The sequence below is a fragment of the Melanerpes formicivorus genome, unplaced genomic scaffold, assembly GCF_026170545.1.
Source record: "Melanerpes formicivorus ecotype bairdi unplaced genomic scaffold, bMelFor1.0.p_v2 SCAF_30, whole genome shotgun sequence".
Taxonomy (NCBI): domain Eukaryota; kingdom Metazoa; phylum Chordata; class Aves; order Piciformes; family Picidae; genus Melanerpes; species Melanerpes formicivorus.
The window spans coordinates 1,377,959-1,394,908 of NW_027142382.1; the positions used below are offsets into that span (position 1 = coordinate 1,377,959).

The 16,950-nt window shown below is 36.8% G+C and overlaps 1 protein-coding gene across 8 annotated transcripts in view; it reads right to left on the reverse strand.

The window, feature by feature from the left end:
- DMD (dystrophin) overlaps positions 1–16,950 on the reverse strand; it is a 1,318,095-nt gene that overhangs the window by 686,397 nt on the left and 614,748 nt on the right. For 7 of the 8 annotated variants that reach the window (XM_068155047.1, XM_068155048.1, XM_068155051.1 and 4 more), the window contains 3 exons: positions 10,923–11,084; positions 4,066–4,176; positions 600–773 (listed from right to left, as the gene is read on the reverse strand). In XM_068155047.1, the coding sequence (XP_068011148.1) occupies positions 600–773; positions 4,066–4,176; positions 10,923–11,084 (447 nt within the window). Of the gene's footprint in view, positions 1–599; positions 774–4,065; positions 4,177–10,922; positions 11,085–11,215; positions 11,429–16,950 lie in introns of those variants that run through there. The other variant, XM_068155059.1, reaches the window with a different exon arrangement.

Sequence of the window (16,950 nt, forward strand, 5' to 3'; positions counted from 1 at the left end):
TGGGAAGGGGGTATTTGAAAGGGATCCTTACTATCCTAATATAGAGAGAGTGCATGAAAGTTTACTGGAATCAGAGTATATAGATTTTTTTTTTTTTTCAATTTCATAACTGACACTTTATTTCTCTTCCTCAATTCACAGCAAGATTCCCTATTTTTAGCTTTATCCACATAAATCCATATTTTCTTTCTTATTTTTTCACTCAATTCATTAACATCCCATGTTTCTGAGAGGTCTTTGCCATGACAGATGAAGAAAAGAACATATAGAAAGGAGAAAGTTAACACAAGACTGTTAGAACTATACCACTGTGTCGTTATATCCTGGGGAACTTAGAATTAGAATATCACTTCAAGTGCACAATGCCTTTTTAACCTCATTTGCAAATAAGAAGTAGGACAGAGAGGATTAATCTCTTTTCTCTATCCTCCTTTCTTTGAACAAAATTAAATTTCAACCAAAAAGGTTCCTAAAACTTTCATTGTGTAACTTCAATCAAGTGCTTCTCAGAAGAAATATTGATATTGTCATCAAGAATACTTTCAATTTGAAAAACAGAACTGGCAGAAAACAGGTGTAGGACAGAATTAAATATTCACCATGCAGTGATCCAACTGTGACTGTACTGCTTCCTGTTCAATGCTCTTTGTCTCCAACTTGGGCACTTGCAACTTCACTTCTTCTAAAATTCTTTTACATTCCTGTAGGCGCTGTTCAAAGTTGGCCGGCTTCTGAAACAACCGAAACTTCACGGAGACATCCTGCAGCTTTTTCTGAAAAGGAAACGTGGGTGAGTAGTAAAGGTGAGCTCCAATAAACACTGAAGACAATTTTAGATTACAGGATCACAGGATGTTGGAAGAGACCTCTGGAGATCAGTGAGTTCAACCCCCCTGCCAGAGCAGGACCTATAGTCTCGTGCAGGTTGCACAGGAATACATCCAGACAGATCTTGAAAAGTCTTCAGAGAAGGAGATTCCACAACCTGTCTAGGGAGCCTGTTCCAGTGCTCCATGACCCTTACAGTAAATAAGTTCATCGTCATGTTGAAGTGGAACTTCCTGTGTTGTAGTTTACATCTATTGTCCCTTGTCCTATGACAGGGTACAAGTGAGAAGAGGCTGTCCCTTCCTTCTTGACAGCCAGCCCTCAAATATTTATGTATATTTATTAGATCCCTTCTCAGTCTTCTCCAGACTAAAAGGCCTTTCCTCATAAGGCAGTCTCACTAGGGCAGAATAGAGAAGAACCTCTGATAGATAGGGTGCTGAATGCAGCAAAGCCAGTGACAAAAGAGCCCATTTACTTAACTCAAGAAATGGAGACATTTTGTATTTTCCAGTATGCAAAATGTTGGGGAGTGGGGTGAGAAACGAGGTTTAATGGCTTGAGCATTCACATTCCAGAGCAGGTGCTCATCAACTCTATCCTGTTGCTGCTTCTTGGTATAAGGAGTAAGTCTTTTAGTCCCTCAAAGAAACCTGAATAAAGTGGCTGGGCAGTAAGTAGGTCTAGCACAAAACCTGACATATAGAGTATAAAATTGATTTCTATTTCAAATTTATAAAAAAACATAACCAGAGAAAAAGAAAGTCATTTGAAGGCAGAAAAATCTATGGCAAACATGGCTTCTAATTTCACAATTTTCACAATCTTTGTGCAATAATGATATTGCTTGCTCACATGATCCTTACCTCAAGGGAAGGGGAAATAATTAAAAATAAAGCAAAGAAAGGGCATTTTAATTATCAACTTGAACAAGAGCTATTTTTTTTTTACCCCTGTGGAAGTAGAGATCAAGTGGAAAAAGTTTTTCCACTGTTTGAAGAAAAGTAACGTCACTAAGAATGCATATGTTAATTGAATAGGAACTCAGCATTTGCAAACACACATTTCACAGTATCACAGTATAACTAAGGTTGGAAGAGACCTCAAGGATCATCGAGTCCAACCTGTCACCACAGACCTCATGACTAGACCATGGCACCAAGTGCCACGTCCAATCTCCTCTTGAACACCTCCAGGGATGGTGACTCCACCACCTCCCTGGGCAGCACATTCCAATGACGAATGACTCGCTCGGTGAAGAACTTTCTCCTCACCTCGAGTTTTGTCTTTAAATGTTAGACACTTTATACCAATACAGTGTTGTATACATTACACAAAGTTGGGGGGAAAAATGTAATAAGGAATGGTGAGTAGATGACAATTCTAGGTAACACAGATAACTAGGGTTTTAGCAGCTCCTTCCAATAACTATCCTCATTAAATAGTCTCAATGAAATTGATATCCAATGGGTTAAGGAACGAAGTCTTTCCCTAGATGAGTAAATAAACAACTGAATAAAATAGGAAACAAAGGGTAAGATTAAGTGGTCTTATTTTTCTTCGGTGTGTTTGCATGTGCTAAATTCATACTTAATTAGTTTTCCATCCTTCTGTGACACTTCTGCTCAATGAAGGTCAAGCTCTGTGGGAAGCTTGCAATGCTACACCAGTATCTGTTACAATTTGTATTGGTCAATACATTAACAATGATCTAGAAATAAGAGAGAATGTTATTAATAGTAGAAAAAAAATTTAAAAACCAGAACTTACCTCTCAACCTACATTAAATAAAAAAGCTAGGATAAATTTGTGACTGAACAGTTGTTTCACAATCTCATATACAATTATTTACGTTCATAATTGTTTACTAGGTAATTGAATAAATAGAAGTCAGATTATAAATACTATAAATATTACTTAGTGGGGAAAAAAGAGAAATACATGTACCATTTGTAAATGAGAATGCACTTCAGGAAAAAAGGGTAAGTGAAGACAAACCCTGAGATATGTGATTTACCACTAAATGCAGTGCACAATGGCCTAAAATAAAATACAGTCATAAATATTTTGAATAAAGGTTTCAGGTATCACCCTTTTTAGTAGTTGATATTTAGATAATGCATGCAAATTTATTGCTATGTTTTATTAATATTTTAGCTAATGTAAGCAAGACAGATTCTCAGAATGACCCTATCAGTTTGTCAAAACTCAAGCTGATGCTTATGGCCAACCAGAGAAGCCTTTTGAAGAAAAAAATTAAAAGGGCATCTAAAAAAGGTAGCGTGCCCTTGCATGCTCTTGTATTTATAAACATTTGGATGCAAAGTTATCTGATGCCTGCATTTCACTGATGAAATGCAGGCAACACCACAGCTGCCACAGAGATCATCAGGTGAGTTACTGTGAAGGAGGACAGAATAGGAAAATATAAATATTCTCAACAAAGAATAGCTAGTCCTGCAGATACAAGGTTAATTCCAAATTCATAGTTAAGAAGCCATTTATTTGTCCATAATTAATTATAAAACTGAAGTTAACATACTTTAGAGATTTTGCCATTTTACAGAGATGAAGAAAACCAGATGGCCTGGTTTACTGTTGATATCATAATGTAATTCTTTGTCTTTCATAACAAATTATGGCAATTTGTTTTGTAGCCAGAGGAACTGTGGCACTAATGTCAAAAACAACAGCAGAAAAACATCAAAGAACCCATTGCAGATTAATGGGTAAAATTGTACATTGTTCCTAACTGTTAATAAAGTCTTCCTCAGCTTCATACAGGTGTCTCTATGTCCATTAAACTAGATTAGATAATGTATTAGGTAACATTTGAAATTGATGACTGCTATGCGCAGCTCAGCCTAGACTTGTTTTTCAAATGCTAGTCTACCAAATGGTTCAGAATGCTTTTAAGTGTGAATATTTGAAAATACCTCTAAAGGTATATCAAAAGGCTTCACTGTAGTTCTATTTCTTGCAACTGCAGCACATTCAAAACACCCCTCATACCAGCTGGCTACATCAGCTCTGCACAGTGTAGAACTGCTGCAAACTAGATAGGAAAAATGAGCAGTGAGAAGTTATGGCTGGTATGCCTTATGCACTCCAAGTTCCTGGCTAGAAAACAGCAGCTAAACTGGAAAAGATACCCTAAGAACAGTTTATACTGCACCACTACTCATGCTGTTTGTTTGCATGAGTGAAAGAAAAATGAAGGAAATAAAATGTGCGTACCTGTGCCACATCGATTTGGGCAAGCACTCTTTTGGCAGCATCTTTACCCTGGTTTCGTTTCTTCATTTCTTCCAAACTAATCTCATGGCTTGTTAATTCAGATTGCATTTTCTATGGAAAAAAAAAAAACAAAGACAGTAATCAGCAGGACTTGAAGAAAATGTGTGTGTCATTAATATTATTTGTAACTGTTGAATTCTGAAACACATTAGACAGAAGCACTACACTATATACCAGATCATTAAAGGAAAATATAGAAACAATTACTTGTTTACCAGCCTATAAATTACTCACTTTAGTTTCTCTTGATCATACTAAACCCTTCTTCTCCTGCAGAAACATGTAAAACTCAGACTTTGTGACACAAACTACATTGTCTTGTTAAGGAAATTGTGATTAGATTGTAGGCTGAAAAGGAAAATTATAAATGATTTGTTCTGAAGGAAAACAACTGCTTTTATTAGGAAGAAAGCTAAAAATTAATGACAGAAAATAAAAATACAAATAAAAAAATGTTATTTTTGGTGCTATTCTAATTTATTCTTATTTTCACAGTATCATCAGGCATGTTGAGCGAAAAACTGGTCAAAGTATCCTGTATGTATAACAACTTCATCTCACAGGGCTGTGTTATACCTGAAACTGCAAAGAATTTATGTTTCTGTTTCCCTTTTTTTGTACTCAAGCAACCATGACAGCCTGCTCCTGGAATAGTATGTTGTAGCTCAGAGACTGCTTGGGTGCTGTTACAGTGTGTAGGTGGAACTTTAGCCTAATCCCTGACTGGCTCAAGGTGAGGAGAAAGTTCTTCACCAAGAGAGTCATTCATCATTGGAATGTGCTGCCCAGGGAGGTGGTGGAGTCACCATCCCTGGAGGTGTTCAAAAGGGGATTGGATGTGGCACTTGGTGTCATGGTCTAGTCATGAGGTCTGTGGTGACAGGTTGGACTCGATGATCCTTGAGGTCTCTTCCAACCTTAGTGATACTGTGAAACTGTGACTGCAAAGACTGAAAATAAAATAAATTACCATTGGATGCAAAAGAAAAATAATGATAAGGTCTATATAATTTATCGGATTGCTAATGGGAATATACAGCAGAGGCACAAACAGTTATCTCTCTTTTTCTTCTTCTACCACTTCTGCTTGCAACTTTCCTCTCTTTGTCTTCTGTGGCCTTGCCAGGGGTATATCTGTTTTGACTACTGTGTGAGGTAATGGGCAGGAGAGAGGGAGTGGGGGTGGAGGTGGACAGGTCCTCTGGATCCATCCATGGGGAGTCTGAGGAATTTGTATTGTATATAAATTGTATTTATATTGTGCATATATAGTACATTTTGTACACATTCATTGCATTTCATATTTCTAGATTTTAGTTTGCTAGTAAATACAGCTTCATTTGCTTCCATCCCATATTGAGCTGGTCTGACAATTTATTTTGGGGGTAGTTTCTCCAAATTAGTTGGTAGGTAATTTCAACCCATCACAGGTGCCTACAACCGTGCCAATTCATGGCAGTTGCTGATACCATTACAACTCAGTCTATATAAACAAAGGTGAAGCAGCATCCACCTGGAATATTTGGGGCACTCTCTATCTTGTGACTACCACAACACTATACACATGCTCTCCAGGAACGCCTTAGCTAAACTGGGTCCCAATGTGCCTGTCCCATCACACAAGTGTCACATGATTCACCCTGATATGGGAATACCTTTACCAACCACCCTCATGTGGGGAATGAAAGAGAAGTTAGGAATAAAAGGCAGCAGCACAAACTGTTGGTGTGCACACCCACCACCAAGAAGACATCAAGCATGCTGGATGTCGCTGGAGCACAAAGTGGTGATTTTTTTTATTCCTCTTGCCTCTGATCTTAGCTCAGTATCTCTCACTCCCTCTCTCTGGCACATACTAGGTAATTGTCTTGCCTGTGTTAAGAACCACTGTATGATCAAAGTGATCTGCACAAACATATAATTAATAAATCTGCAATCATTCCAGACATTTTTATGTCAGTTTGCATCACCTTACTACTTAGGTATTCCTAAAGAGCCTCACATGAACCCTTCCTCTGAGGTCAGGCCATGACAAGTTTGTAGTTCCTTAATACATTAACTTAAACCATTTTCTAACAGTCATTCCTAGATATCTCTTTCTGTAAAAGCAGCATGAAGTTAATTCATCTCAAGAAAAACATCAGCCTTGTTGATTCAACATAAATCAACCTTATGAGAAACAATTAACTTAAGAAGCATTGAGCAACATAATGGAAAAGAATTCATACCAAGTTTATTGATACAACATAATTTAGAATGATTCACATATTTTTATGTTTACAGTTTTAGAAAATGAGAAACTGTTATTAGTGGAATTGCTAGATAAGTACTACTGAGAACAATTACTCTATGAAATAAAGACAAGGTATTTTCCTGGTGGGAAAGGTATTTGAATCCATTACTTATGCATGGAAAAAATGATTTTAGATTTAATCTTTTTTTGTTTTCTTTTCCTATGGCATACATGCATTTCTCAGATACCCTGAAGACTACCTATAAGCCTCAATATATGCACATGCATTTTTCTTACACTAGAGTAACATGTAAAATATGAAAACTGTGTGACCCAAAAGATTATAAAAAGCTATCCAGATGCAGAAAAGAGGTTTTAAAATTACAATTTGATCCTTGTCATATTTTGAGTTCTCCTTGTGCAGACTATTTACTGAATGGCCAATAGTATTTGGAGAAGGCAATAGAACTTTTTCTAAATGTAGTATTTTTGTTTTGAGAAAACAAAGACAGTCAATTAAAATTACAACTCAATCAAGAAGAGGAGGCTCATTTAATAGCTTATTATGGAGTATTCGTTCTCTCCTTGTTTAAAGTTTCCTCCTTGAAATGTACTAGAATGGTGACAGGACTATCTTCTCTGTGCAGCACATGGACCAACTAAGTGGTGATTCAGCATTAGTTACCTCCTGAAGCCACATCATTTCTTGATGTCTTGGAAGTCAGAACTCTTTATAAAAGGAAGAAGCAAGTCTGAATGTTAGAAAAATTATAGCCTGTTACATCCGTGCCTCACCTGTTTGCTTCTCCATCTCATCAATTAACCAGTTCTTGGTTGTATTATCCAGTTTAGTTTGTTCAACCTCAGAGTAACTCTGGGAAATGTTTAATTAAACATTTCTTGTCTGAGTAGATCAGAACAGCACAGCATGGAAAAGAGAAGTGTTTAAGCAATTTTGGGTCATCGCATGGAGGTTGGTCTATGTTACTTTTTTAAACTGCTCCACAGGAGAGAAATGAAGTATCACCTACTCTGACATCAAACTGCAGAATTAGGCAATACATTAGAGGTCAGATTAAAAGAAAAGTTAGTAAGGATTACAACAAGAAAAGATGATTTTAAAAATTATTTTTATAGTTGCTTACAGCCAAAAATATTAGGCCAGTCCTGAGGAGATATAAAATAATTTAAAACAACTGCCTATGATGGCCATTTTAATTCAGTTCTGACATGACTATTTTTACTTTTTTTGGGGGGAGTGTCCATTTTAACTTATTAATTTATTACATCTACTTCTTCAAAACATCCAAAAGAAACCACTAATTTTCTTTTTCCATTTCTACTATTTCCATCTCTGCTGTTTCCATGTCTATTTTGGCTTTTAATAAAGAGTAAATTGGAACTGGACGGTTTCTGAAGTCCCTTCCAAACCTAACAATTCTATGATTCTAAGAGTCCAACTGAGAAGAGTAAATCATCAAGGAATAGAAATATGATTGACAATGCAAGACTGATGAAGTTGTACATGACAAATGCACTTTGTGTAGTTAACAGTTAATGCAGTGTTCAGATGCTATGGAAATATGTAGGGTGTGTATTGAAATGTGCACAGATACTCAGTCTTAATACCTAACAAAATGTAAGCTTATACTTCTGATACTGCTTGCCAGCTATTGTCTCATTGACCACTGATCTACACATTGCTGTACAAAATAATTCTCACCATTTATCAGCAGAGAACTAAGTGTAAATACCTTTAACATTAGGCATTTTACTAACTACACAACTATGAATTCTTTGTCTCAAAATATTACTCTGAAGGCAACGAAGCATGGCATTACCCTTGTCAAGTTACACATTGCACAACTGAGCAACTCTGCCACTGTATCATCACATTAGCTTTGGTTTTGAACATAGCACAGCAATATTAAAAAAAAAAAAACCACAACTCAACACAGATTAATAACCAACTTCACTTAAGAAATATTTTGCTTTTCTCAGAGAAACAATGGTTTTGATTTATTGTCCATATAGAATTTTATGTAAGTCTACAGAAAGAACAGTAGACAAGTGATTTGTCACACGCAGGTAAGAAGTGAAAAAGGGGTATTTTCTGTCCCGTAATATAAAACCCTGTATGTAACCACTCACACCAAACACAGGTATTAAGTGGAGATTCTCTTTTCCAACAGAATTTAATGACAATGCTACAAATAATTATGTGGAAAATGTTTTGTTATATAAATGTGATATATTCAGTACAGATTATTATTTTCCTTCTCCCACTTAAAGACCACTTTAAAGAAAGTATGGGGCGAGTTCTTGTCACAGTGGCTTCATCACCTGTATATTCTTGGTGTATTTAGAGAAATTAAAGAGACTTCAGTTGGGATTATGGGATCAAGTATTCAAATAAATAAGCTTTTCTTCTGGAACATTGTTTCAGACTTTGTATGATTCCATCTTTTTTCAGCATTACACCTTGGGTTGCAGTAGCTCTCAAGCATTAAGTACTCAGTGCCACATGGTGGAGTAAGAAGCAAACAGAATCTGTATATAAAAAATGATCTAAAGAAGTTGAGTGGCACATGCTTAACTGTCCTTTCCCTTAACTTTTGGAATAAACTAAACTGCTCATTTCACTTGAAAAGAGAAACTAAAAACAGTTTTATTTTCTGAGATTCATTTACAACCACGTGAACTGAAGATTATTTGTCCTATCAATAGGTTTGAATTTTTGAAGCAAAACACACATAGCTCCCAAGCCCTCTATATCTTTCTGACCACAAATTCTTCCAAATTTTTTTTTTTCTTAGAAATGCAATATCTTTTGCTGAACAGTTTGCTAAAACCTTCAGTATGGATAAAGTGACCCCTGCACAGAAAACAACAACTCTGATTCCCATTCCAGCTGTGCAGACAATTTGGTTGGCTCTTTTGGTGCACTGAAAGTTTTCATTCACATAAAAGCTGTGCCAGAAGAAGCTCCACAGGAGCCATTCAATATGTGCCTATTCCACCAACAGCTGACGTGGCCATTCTGGACCCCTCAGTTTAGGAAAGATACTGAGTTGCTGAAACATATCCAGAGGAGGGCAACAAAGCTGGCAAGGGATTTGGAGCATAAGCCCTGTGAGGAGAGGCTGTGGAAGCTGGGGTTGTTTAGCCTGGAGAAGAAGAGGCTCAGGGGAGACCTTATTGCTGTCTACAACTACCTGAACGGGGGTTGTAGCCAGGTGGAGGCTGGTCTTTTCTCCCAGGCCACCATCAATAGAACAAGAGTACACAGGCTTAAGCTGTGCCAGGGGAGGTTTAGGCTGGATGTTAGAAAAAAATTCTTCACAGAAAGAGTGATTTGCCGTTGGAATGTGCTGCCCAGGGAGGTGGTGGAGTCACTGTCACTGGAGGTGTTTAGGAGGAGACTGGATGAGGCACCCGGTGCCATGGTTTAGTTGATAAGATGGTGTTGGGTGATAGGTTGGACTTGCTGATCTTGAAGGTCTTTTCCAACCTGGTTAATTCTAGTTTATTTTAAGGAATGACTCAGTATATTTGTCCTTATAAAATTGATTGCTTATTTCCTTTCTCTACAAGGATTTTAAAGAACTTCACAACTGAACCTCAGATAAATGCAATATTTGCATGAAATCTGTTCAGTTGTTAATTAATTTGTTTTTTTTTTTTTTTCATTCAGTCACACTGGCATCTGAAAATAAAACATGAAAGGGAAAAACTCAGCAGCCTTTACCCTGGTTTTCTCACAGTGGATATAGTATAATCAGGTGAACTTGACATCAGATAACAAAATCTCTAGAGCAAAATCAAATTCTGCAAAAGCACAGAGCTGATTTTTTTTTTTTTTTTCCCATAAAGTGTGCTAATTAAGGTTGGTTGAGATTTGTGCTGTTTCAGTTGTTGAAGTTCTGAATTACTTCCTTTTACACAGTATGTTAATCATTGCCCACACTGTACCTGAGGATGCACGTAAACCATGTGATATATGAGGCAGCACTGAAAATGCTACAAGGGTCCAAATACACCAAAAAAAACCCAAAACCTAAACCCACACCACTTTCATATAAAATTTTTCTTATGTATTAGAGTTCTATAATTACAGGATGAGAAATTAAGCAGATACATCTTTATCCTATTTAATGAAAAAAACAAAAACCAAAAACACACTTACATCATTCATATTTCATGGAAAGAAAAAAAGAATTAAAATAAACCAATATAAGAGAGTCAACTGACAGCTAACACAGGTTAGGATTCAAAGTGCCACACTGTTTATCTTTGTCATTTTAAAATTGCTACATAGTCTTCCATAGTCTTATAGTTCTTTACATCTTCAAGACAGGGATATAATATAAATCAGAGGGACAATATGACTTTAGTAGATTAGGTTGAACTTCTCAATGTAACACTACTTAAAATTTACTTGCACTTCCATACTATATCATGTTGCAAATCCCTGCTATTCATATGAGCCTGAGGGACAAGTAAATACTCTCTGGTTGATTGAGAAGACCAGTAAGCACATCAGTTCAACCTGTATGTAACTTACCTGTGCTTCCTGAGGGAGCTGTGCTGCATCAGTCCTGTCTGCAATGTAGGCTGTTAACTGTTTGTCAATAACAGCAAGGGACTCTTGGATTAAGCGGAGGGTTTTGTCAGTCTCCTGGGCAGATTGAATACTCTGTTCAAGACTCTTTTGTCTTCTCACAGCCTAAAAACAGTGACAATATTATCAATATTCACAGTAATCATATATACAATACATTTTTTCCCACAATTCATAAACAAATAAAAATGCAGGCTAAGAATTGAAAATAGTACTCCTGACTTGTGCTCATCCACCTTTTTGTATGATAAGTTGCGCATCTTTTTGCCACTCATTCAGTCCTCTCTAGTAAGAAACAAACAAACAAACCAAACCCCAGAGTGACAAGTCCTAAAAATTAGGACCCTGAAAAACCAATGTGTGTATTGAAGATTTCTATGTAGCATAGATGTTGTCAAAGCTGCATAATAAAACCATCGTGATAGTGGTGTCTTTCATTCTGAGGCGTAGTGTGGTCCTCCTGATCTTATTATGTAATTCAGGAGATTTTATTTACTGTGAGTAGGGTTACTGTCATCACAATCCCATCCAAGACAATCCACTTTAGTAAGTGAGAGGGATAAAGACTCTCTTGAGAAAGAGCTCTCTTACATGAATTATAAATAGCTGTCTGGAACAGAGGCACTGCCTACTCTGGAAAAAAACAACACATGGATCCTTATCTTGTCTGTGGACTCAACCAATCTATTATCACTCTAACAATAGGAAACTAACCTGTGATTCTACTCCACCATTGGTACCATGGTAGGTTGTCTACCATCACCTTTAGTACATTCCTTTTATTGAGAAGAATACTATCCTTTATAATGAGCTCATTTGATGGTTCACCAAATCAGAACAATAAATTCTCCTTATAACACACATCCATTTGAACACGTAACATAAACAGGCTAGCTTTTATTAATATTTGTAACAGTTTAACATGGTATTTAACAGGCGATAAAATGTACGCGGTCCTTCTTTCATTTGTCATTATGTCCACCTGTGGATGCATATTTTACTTAGGCCACAGCTTCTGCCTAGCAGAGTTTCTGCTTTATACAAAGCAGGAAACAATTACCAAAAATTTCAAATGCAGTTCAGCTTTTCTCTGTACAACCCAGCCATACTGCTGACCATGGAATAAAATGACTAACTTTCTTTGACATAAATCAAAGGAGAAAGGTGAAAGCAAGCACTCTAAATAACATTGCTAGGTGTTCTGTCATTTTTCAAGTCAAATCATACTTTTTCTCTTTGGAGAGCCAGCTATACTTTAATTTGATTTCATACCTATTATGAAATTCTTGCCTTGAACAAAAATATCTCTCAGCAACTCAGTGAGACTATTTGATAGGTCTGTACCTTCTTCACAGAGCTCAGAAATTTTATAGAGCTTCACATTTAACAAATGAAAAAGATTATTTCTTGTGAGCATTCTTGCTAGCTGTTTGACTGAGTTAAAGGATAGGGATCCAACCAGTATTTGCTATATTTATGTTTGTAAGCGGCTTTGCGCTATTTCAAACCAGCTGATCATATAATCTTTTATCACTGCCAGTTCCAGAAACCTTCTGTGGAACTGAGCAGCTTTACATATCAAATCCATGCTGTCAGTCTTAATGAAAGCACCTGAGCCACTGCAATGTTATTACCTTATCAAATGAACTGTTAAAACAGTGTAGCTTCACAGTACAGGACTAAAGCTTACTACTTAAATGACTTTTACTTTTGTTTGATTGGAGATTTTATACTGAAAAGTTCTCAACCTGCTCAAAGAAGCAGGGTTAAAAATCACAGCTTCCATTTAACCTAATGGGTAATTTGTAGGACTGCCTAAGGTACAGCCACATTCTACCTTTCTATTTGCATCACTATACAGTAGATAGACAGCCACATTAGGTCAGAAACAGGATAAACAGCCGTCTACAACCCACGGGTAAAGACTTCCTCCTGGAAGCTGGGAAGAAAAACTTCTCTGACTTTAGTGATCTCTGCAGACAATTGGGCAGACTAACATAGGTTAATGCTCAAAAAGCTCACCATTTAAAAACAAGACACTGAAAAAGTTATGTTCTTATCAGTCATTAAAATAAGCTCCTGTACGTCCTGGAGAATTCAATCTCTTAGACACAAATTTATTGTTAAGTCCTTCTGAAAAACTACTCCTATAGCAATACTTGATGCTTCAAATTTTTGTTAAATGCTGAGCCATGCTAACTACTGTTCACAACTAGGCACTTGCTTGTGTATAGATAAATTTGCTGCCAGCCTCAGGAACAGTCTGTGTGCATGCAATAAAGTAGTTATCAGTACATGGAAATTCACAAAAAGTCTTAGAGTTGTATCACAAATATGTGGTGACTGAAAAATCGTCACCTCTCTGCTGCTATCAGGACAAATTATGTACATAATAATCCTGCTTTACAAGTGTAAAAATTAAAACACTCCCAAATTCATAAATATTAAAGCAGATAAAGGTAAGAATGACAACAAGTCCTAGCCTGAGTCCAACTCAAATTTTATGGCTGGATTTCAAAGGAATATGAAATCAGATAAATACATATGCATGCTTGCAATGTCTTTATGCGCACACAAAGCCTGTACACACACAAAAAAAGGCAAATCGCTCCACTTTCCTTTTCCTCAGAGAGAAAGTGATTACAGTCTGAAAATGTGTGTGACATTTTGTGTCTTCCAAGTTAGGAGAAAGCACATCTTTTCCAAAAACCATGAACAGTTTAGATGACTGAACAGATCATATCAGGCCAAAATGTGAATGTCCTGGTACATCAGAGGAATTACATTGGCAGTAGGAGCAGAACCACACATCCAAATGCAGGGGAATGGCACCTTTAGAGCTGTGATGATTTTCTCAGCTAAAAATGGGTGCTGCTTTAATTTATTTGTCTGTATTATTTACTGAAAACAGACCCTGTCCTACACGTTAACCTAATGGCAAGCCTTCACCCTGACCCTGTTAAATTCACACAATAAATGTAATGAAAAAAGTTTCACAATAACAGGGTACGATAAAGTCATGTAAAGTAAGATATTTCTCTAATAAACAACAGCTGAGTCAAAAAACTAATCCTGTTCACTAAGTAGGTCCCTGAGACTATTACTGGCATTGTGGAATATTTATCAGTTCAACCAGGGTGAATGTCACAATATGGAGAAGGCTTCTTCCTCTCTTTCCATTACTGATGGAGTAAAAATTAGACAGATTTACAAAAAGGGGCATACTATCACCCCTGGCATCTGTGAACATGACCTTGAATTTAAAACTCATATGTCTGCTTGTGAAAACCTATATATGCATGTTAAAACTTGAAATTATATTTCTTTATCTTTATAGTTTTATATATATATATGTATACGCATTTTTCAGTATTCAGTATCACTACAGTTGGAAGAGACCTCAAAGATCATCGAGTTTTATACACATCTAAGATGATTTGACATTATGTGATAGAATATAATACAATATAACATAATATAATGTAACATACCATCGTATCATATAACATAGTATAGTATAATATAATGTAATATAGAAATATTTTAGCTTACAACGTTTTGTTTTGGAAATGAGTGTTTTGGGGATTTTGCTGGTTCTGTTTTGTTTTCCTCTGAAAGATTAAGATTTCTTTATTCCTCTGTGAAAGAAATAGTTCAACATCACAGTGTATAAATGGGTCTGAGGACATAACAGGGAACTCTAGCTCTGCTATCAGATCATAGTTAATAAAGCTGAACGCTTTGGCCTCTAAAGGGAGGTGTCTGACAGTTCATTGCTAAATAGAAAATCTCAGGAAAATAACCAACTGTTTAATTATTTTTGAGCCAGGGAAATGTTGACAGCTGTCAGGAAAAATAAAAACAAAGAAAAATGTCTGCTGCTAGAGCAGCAGAAAAAATATTTCTAGGATGATTTTTAAAATTAAAATCTCTGCAGATTTTAATTGATGTTTAGCAATTTTTTTTATGATGAGGCATAACATTGAATTTTTATGATATGTGGTACTACAAAAATCTGTTTAGAATTTAACAAAAATCAATGGTAAATGCAGGCAATGGTAGCACTGCAGATTGTTCATATCTAATGTCATTTTAAGAGAAAGGCTGCACTGAGAGGTAATGCTGGAGAGCAGCCCTGTGGAGAAGGACCTGGGAGTCCTGGTGGATAACAAGTTATCCATGGGTCAGCAATTACAGGATCACAATGTGGGCGAGTGGTATTCTGAGGTGCATTAAGAGAAGTGTGTCCAGGAAATCGAGGAAGGTTCTCCACCCTTCACTATGCCCTGGTGAGGCCTCACCTGGAATATTACCTCCAGTTTTGGGCTCCCCAGTTCAAGAGGGACAGGGATCTACTTGAGAGAGTCCAACAGAGAGCTACCTGAAGGATTAAGGGACTGGAGCATTACCCTATGAGGAGAGCCTGAGAGCCCTGGGGCTATTTAGTCTGGAGAAAAGACTGAGAAATATCTGAGGTCTGGGTGTCAAGAGGGAGGGGCAGGCTGTGCTCAATTACACCCTGTGATAGGACAAGGGGTAATGGATATAAACTACAGTGCAGGAGGCTCCACCTCAACATGAGGAGGAACTTCTTCACTGTGAGGGTCACAGAGCACTAGAACAAGCTCTCCAGAGGGGTTGTATAGTCTCCTCCTTTGGAGACTTTCAAGAGCCATCTGGATGTGCTCCTGTGCAACCTGTGCTAGATTCTGTGGTCCTGCAGGGAGGTTGGACTCAATGACTTCCGGAGGTCACTTCCCACCACTAACATTCGGTGATCAGTGATCAAATAATCAGGAAAGCTGGAGATGCTCAGAGTTGGTTATTACTATATCTCATTCTTTGATGTTGAATGTTATAAAGCTATATTTATAGACATGGCTGCTTTTTTTTTCCTTAAAGGAACACATTTCATGTATTTAATGACATTAGTCACACACACAGTTATTAAGAAATTGGTTAGAGTTTTATGGGTAAAACCAAGTAGAGTTTTGTTGCTGAGGCAGTACTCAGTATTTGTGCTGTGGGAGAAACATAACACTAAACCTTTATAATTATAGCACTTTTACTACAGGGTAAATTTATTTAAAATGCAGAAGAGAATTCATAAATTAGCTTATAAAATGAAAGCTCATGGAAAGCAGTCTGTTATGAAAGGGAGAAGTAGGCTAGCTTTTTTTTTTTTTTTCCTTTTCAGTTACACATTAACTATTGAGAAATGTTGCTGCAGGGTAAAGTTAAAAAGTGAGAATTTAAAAAAACTTTAAAATTCATTAAGCTGTTTAAGTTACTTGAAAATTTAACCTAATTCTTGGTTGTAGAATGGTCTTATAATACAGAATAGAGAATTAACCAGGTGGGAAAAGACCTTTGAGACTTTTGAGTTCAACCTATCACCCAACACCACCTAAGCAACTAAACCATGGCACTAAGTGCCTCATCCAGTTTCTTTTTAAACACTTCCGGTGATGGTGATTTGACCACCTCCTTGGGCAGCCCATTCCAAGGGCAAATCACTCCTTCTGTGAAGAATTTCTTCCTAACATCCAGCCTAAACCTCTCCTGGCACAGCTTAAGACTGTGCCCTCTTGTTCTGATATACTACAATACCTCCTGTATGTTTTGTATCAAATCAACAATGTTGATCTCCATTTTTTGTTTGGAATCAGTGAATTAGTGTTTAGACATACTAGAAATACCTTTTCTGATATTCAAAGCCCAGGAATTTTTAATCCTCTCCAAGCTAGAAGCAATTATTTTGCATATTCTAGCAATATTTGACATTGTTTTTAAAGTAGCTACAAATGTTTGGCCTTTCAGTGACAAAGTGATACTAATCTTTAATCAGCTCTATTCCCACACTACAAACAATACCACGGAGGACATTTTTATCTCTTGCAGCTTATCACTGTAGATGGATTGTGCATCAGAATGTGTAAACCAGCCCTCTTAGCAGCCTTCAAAGCAATAA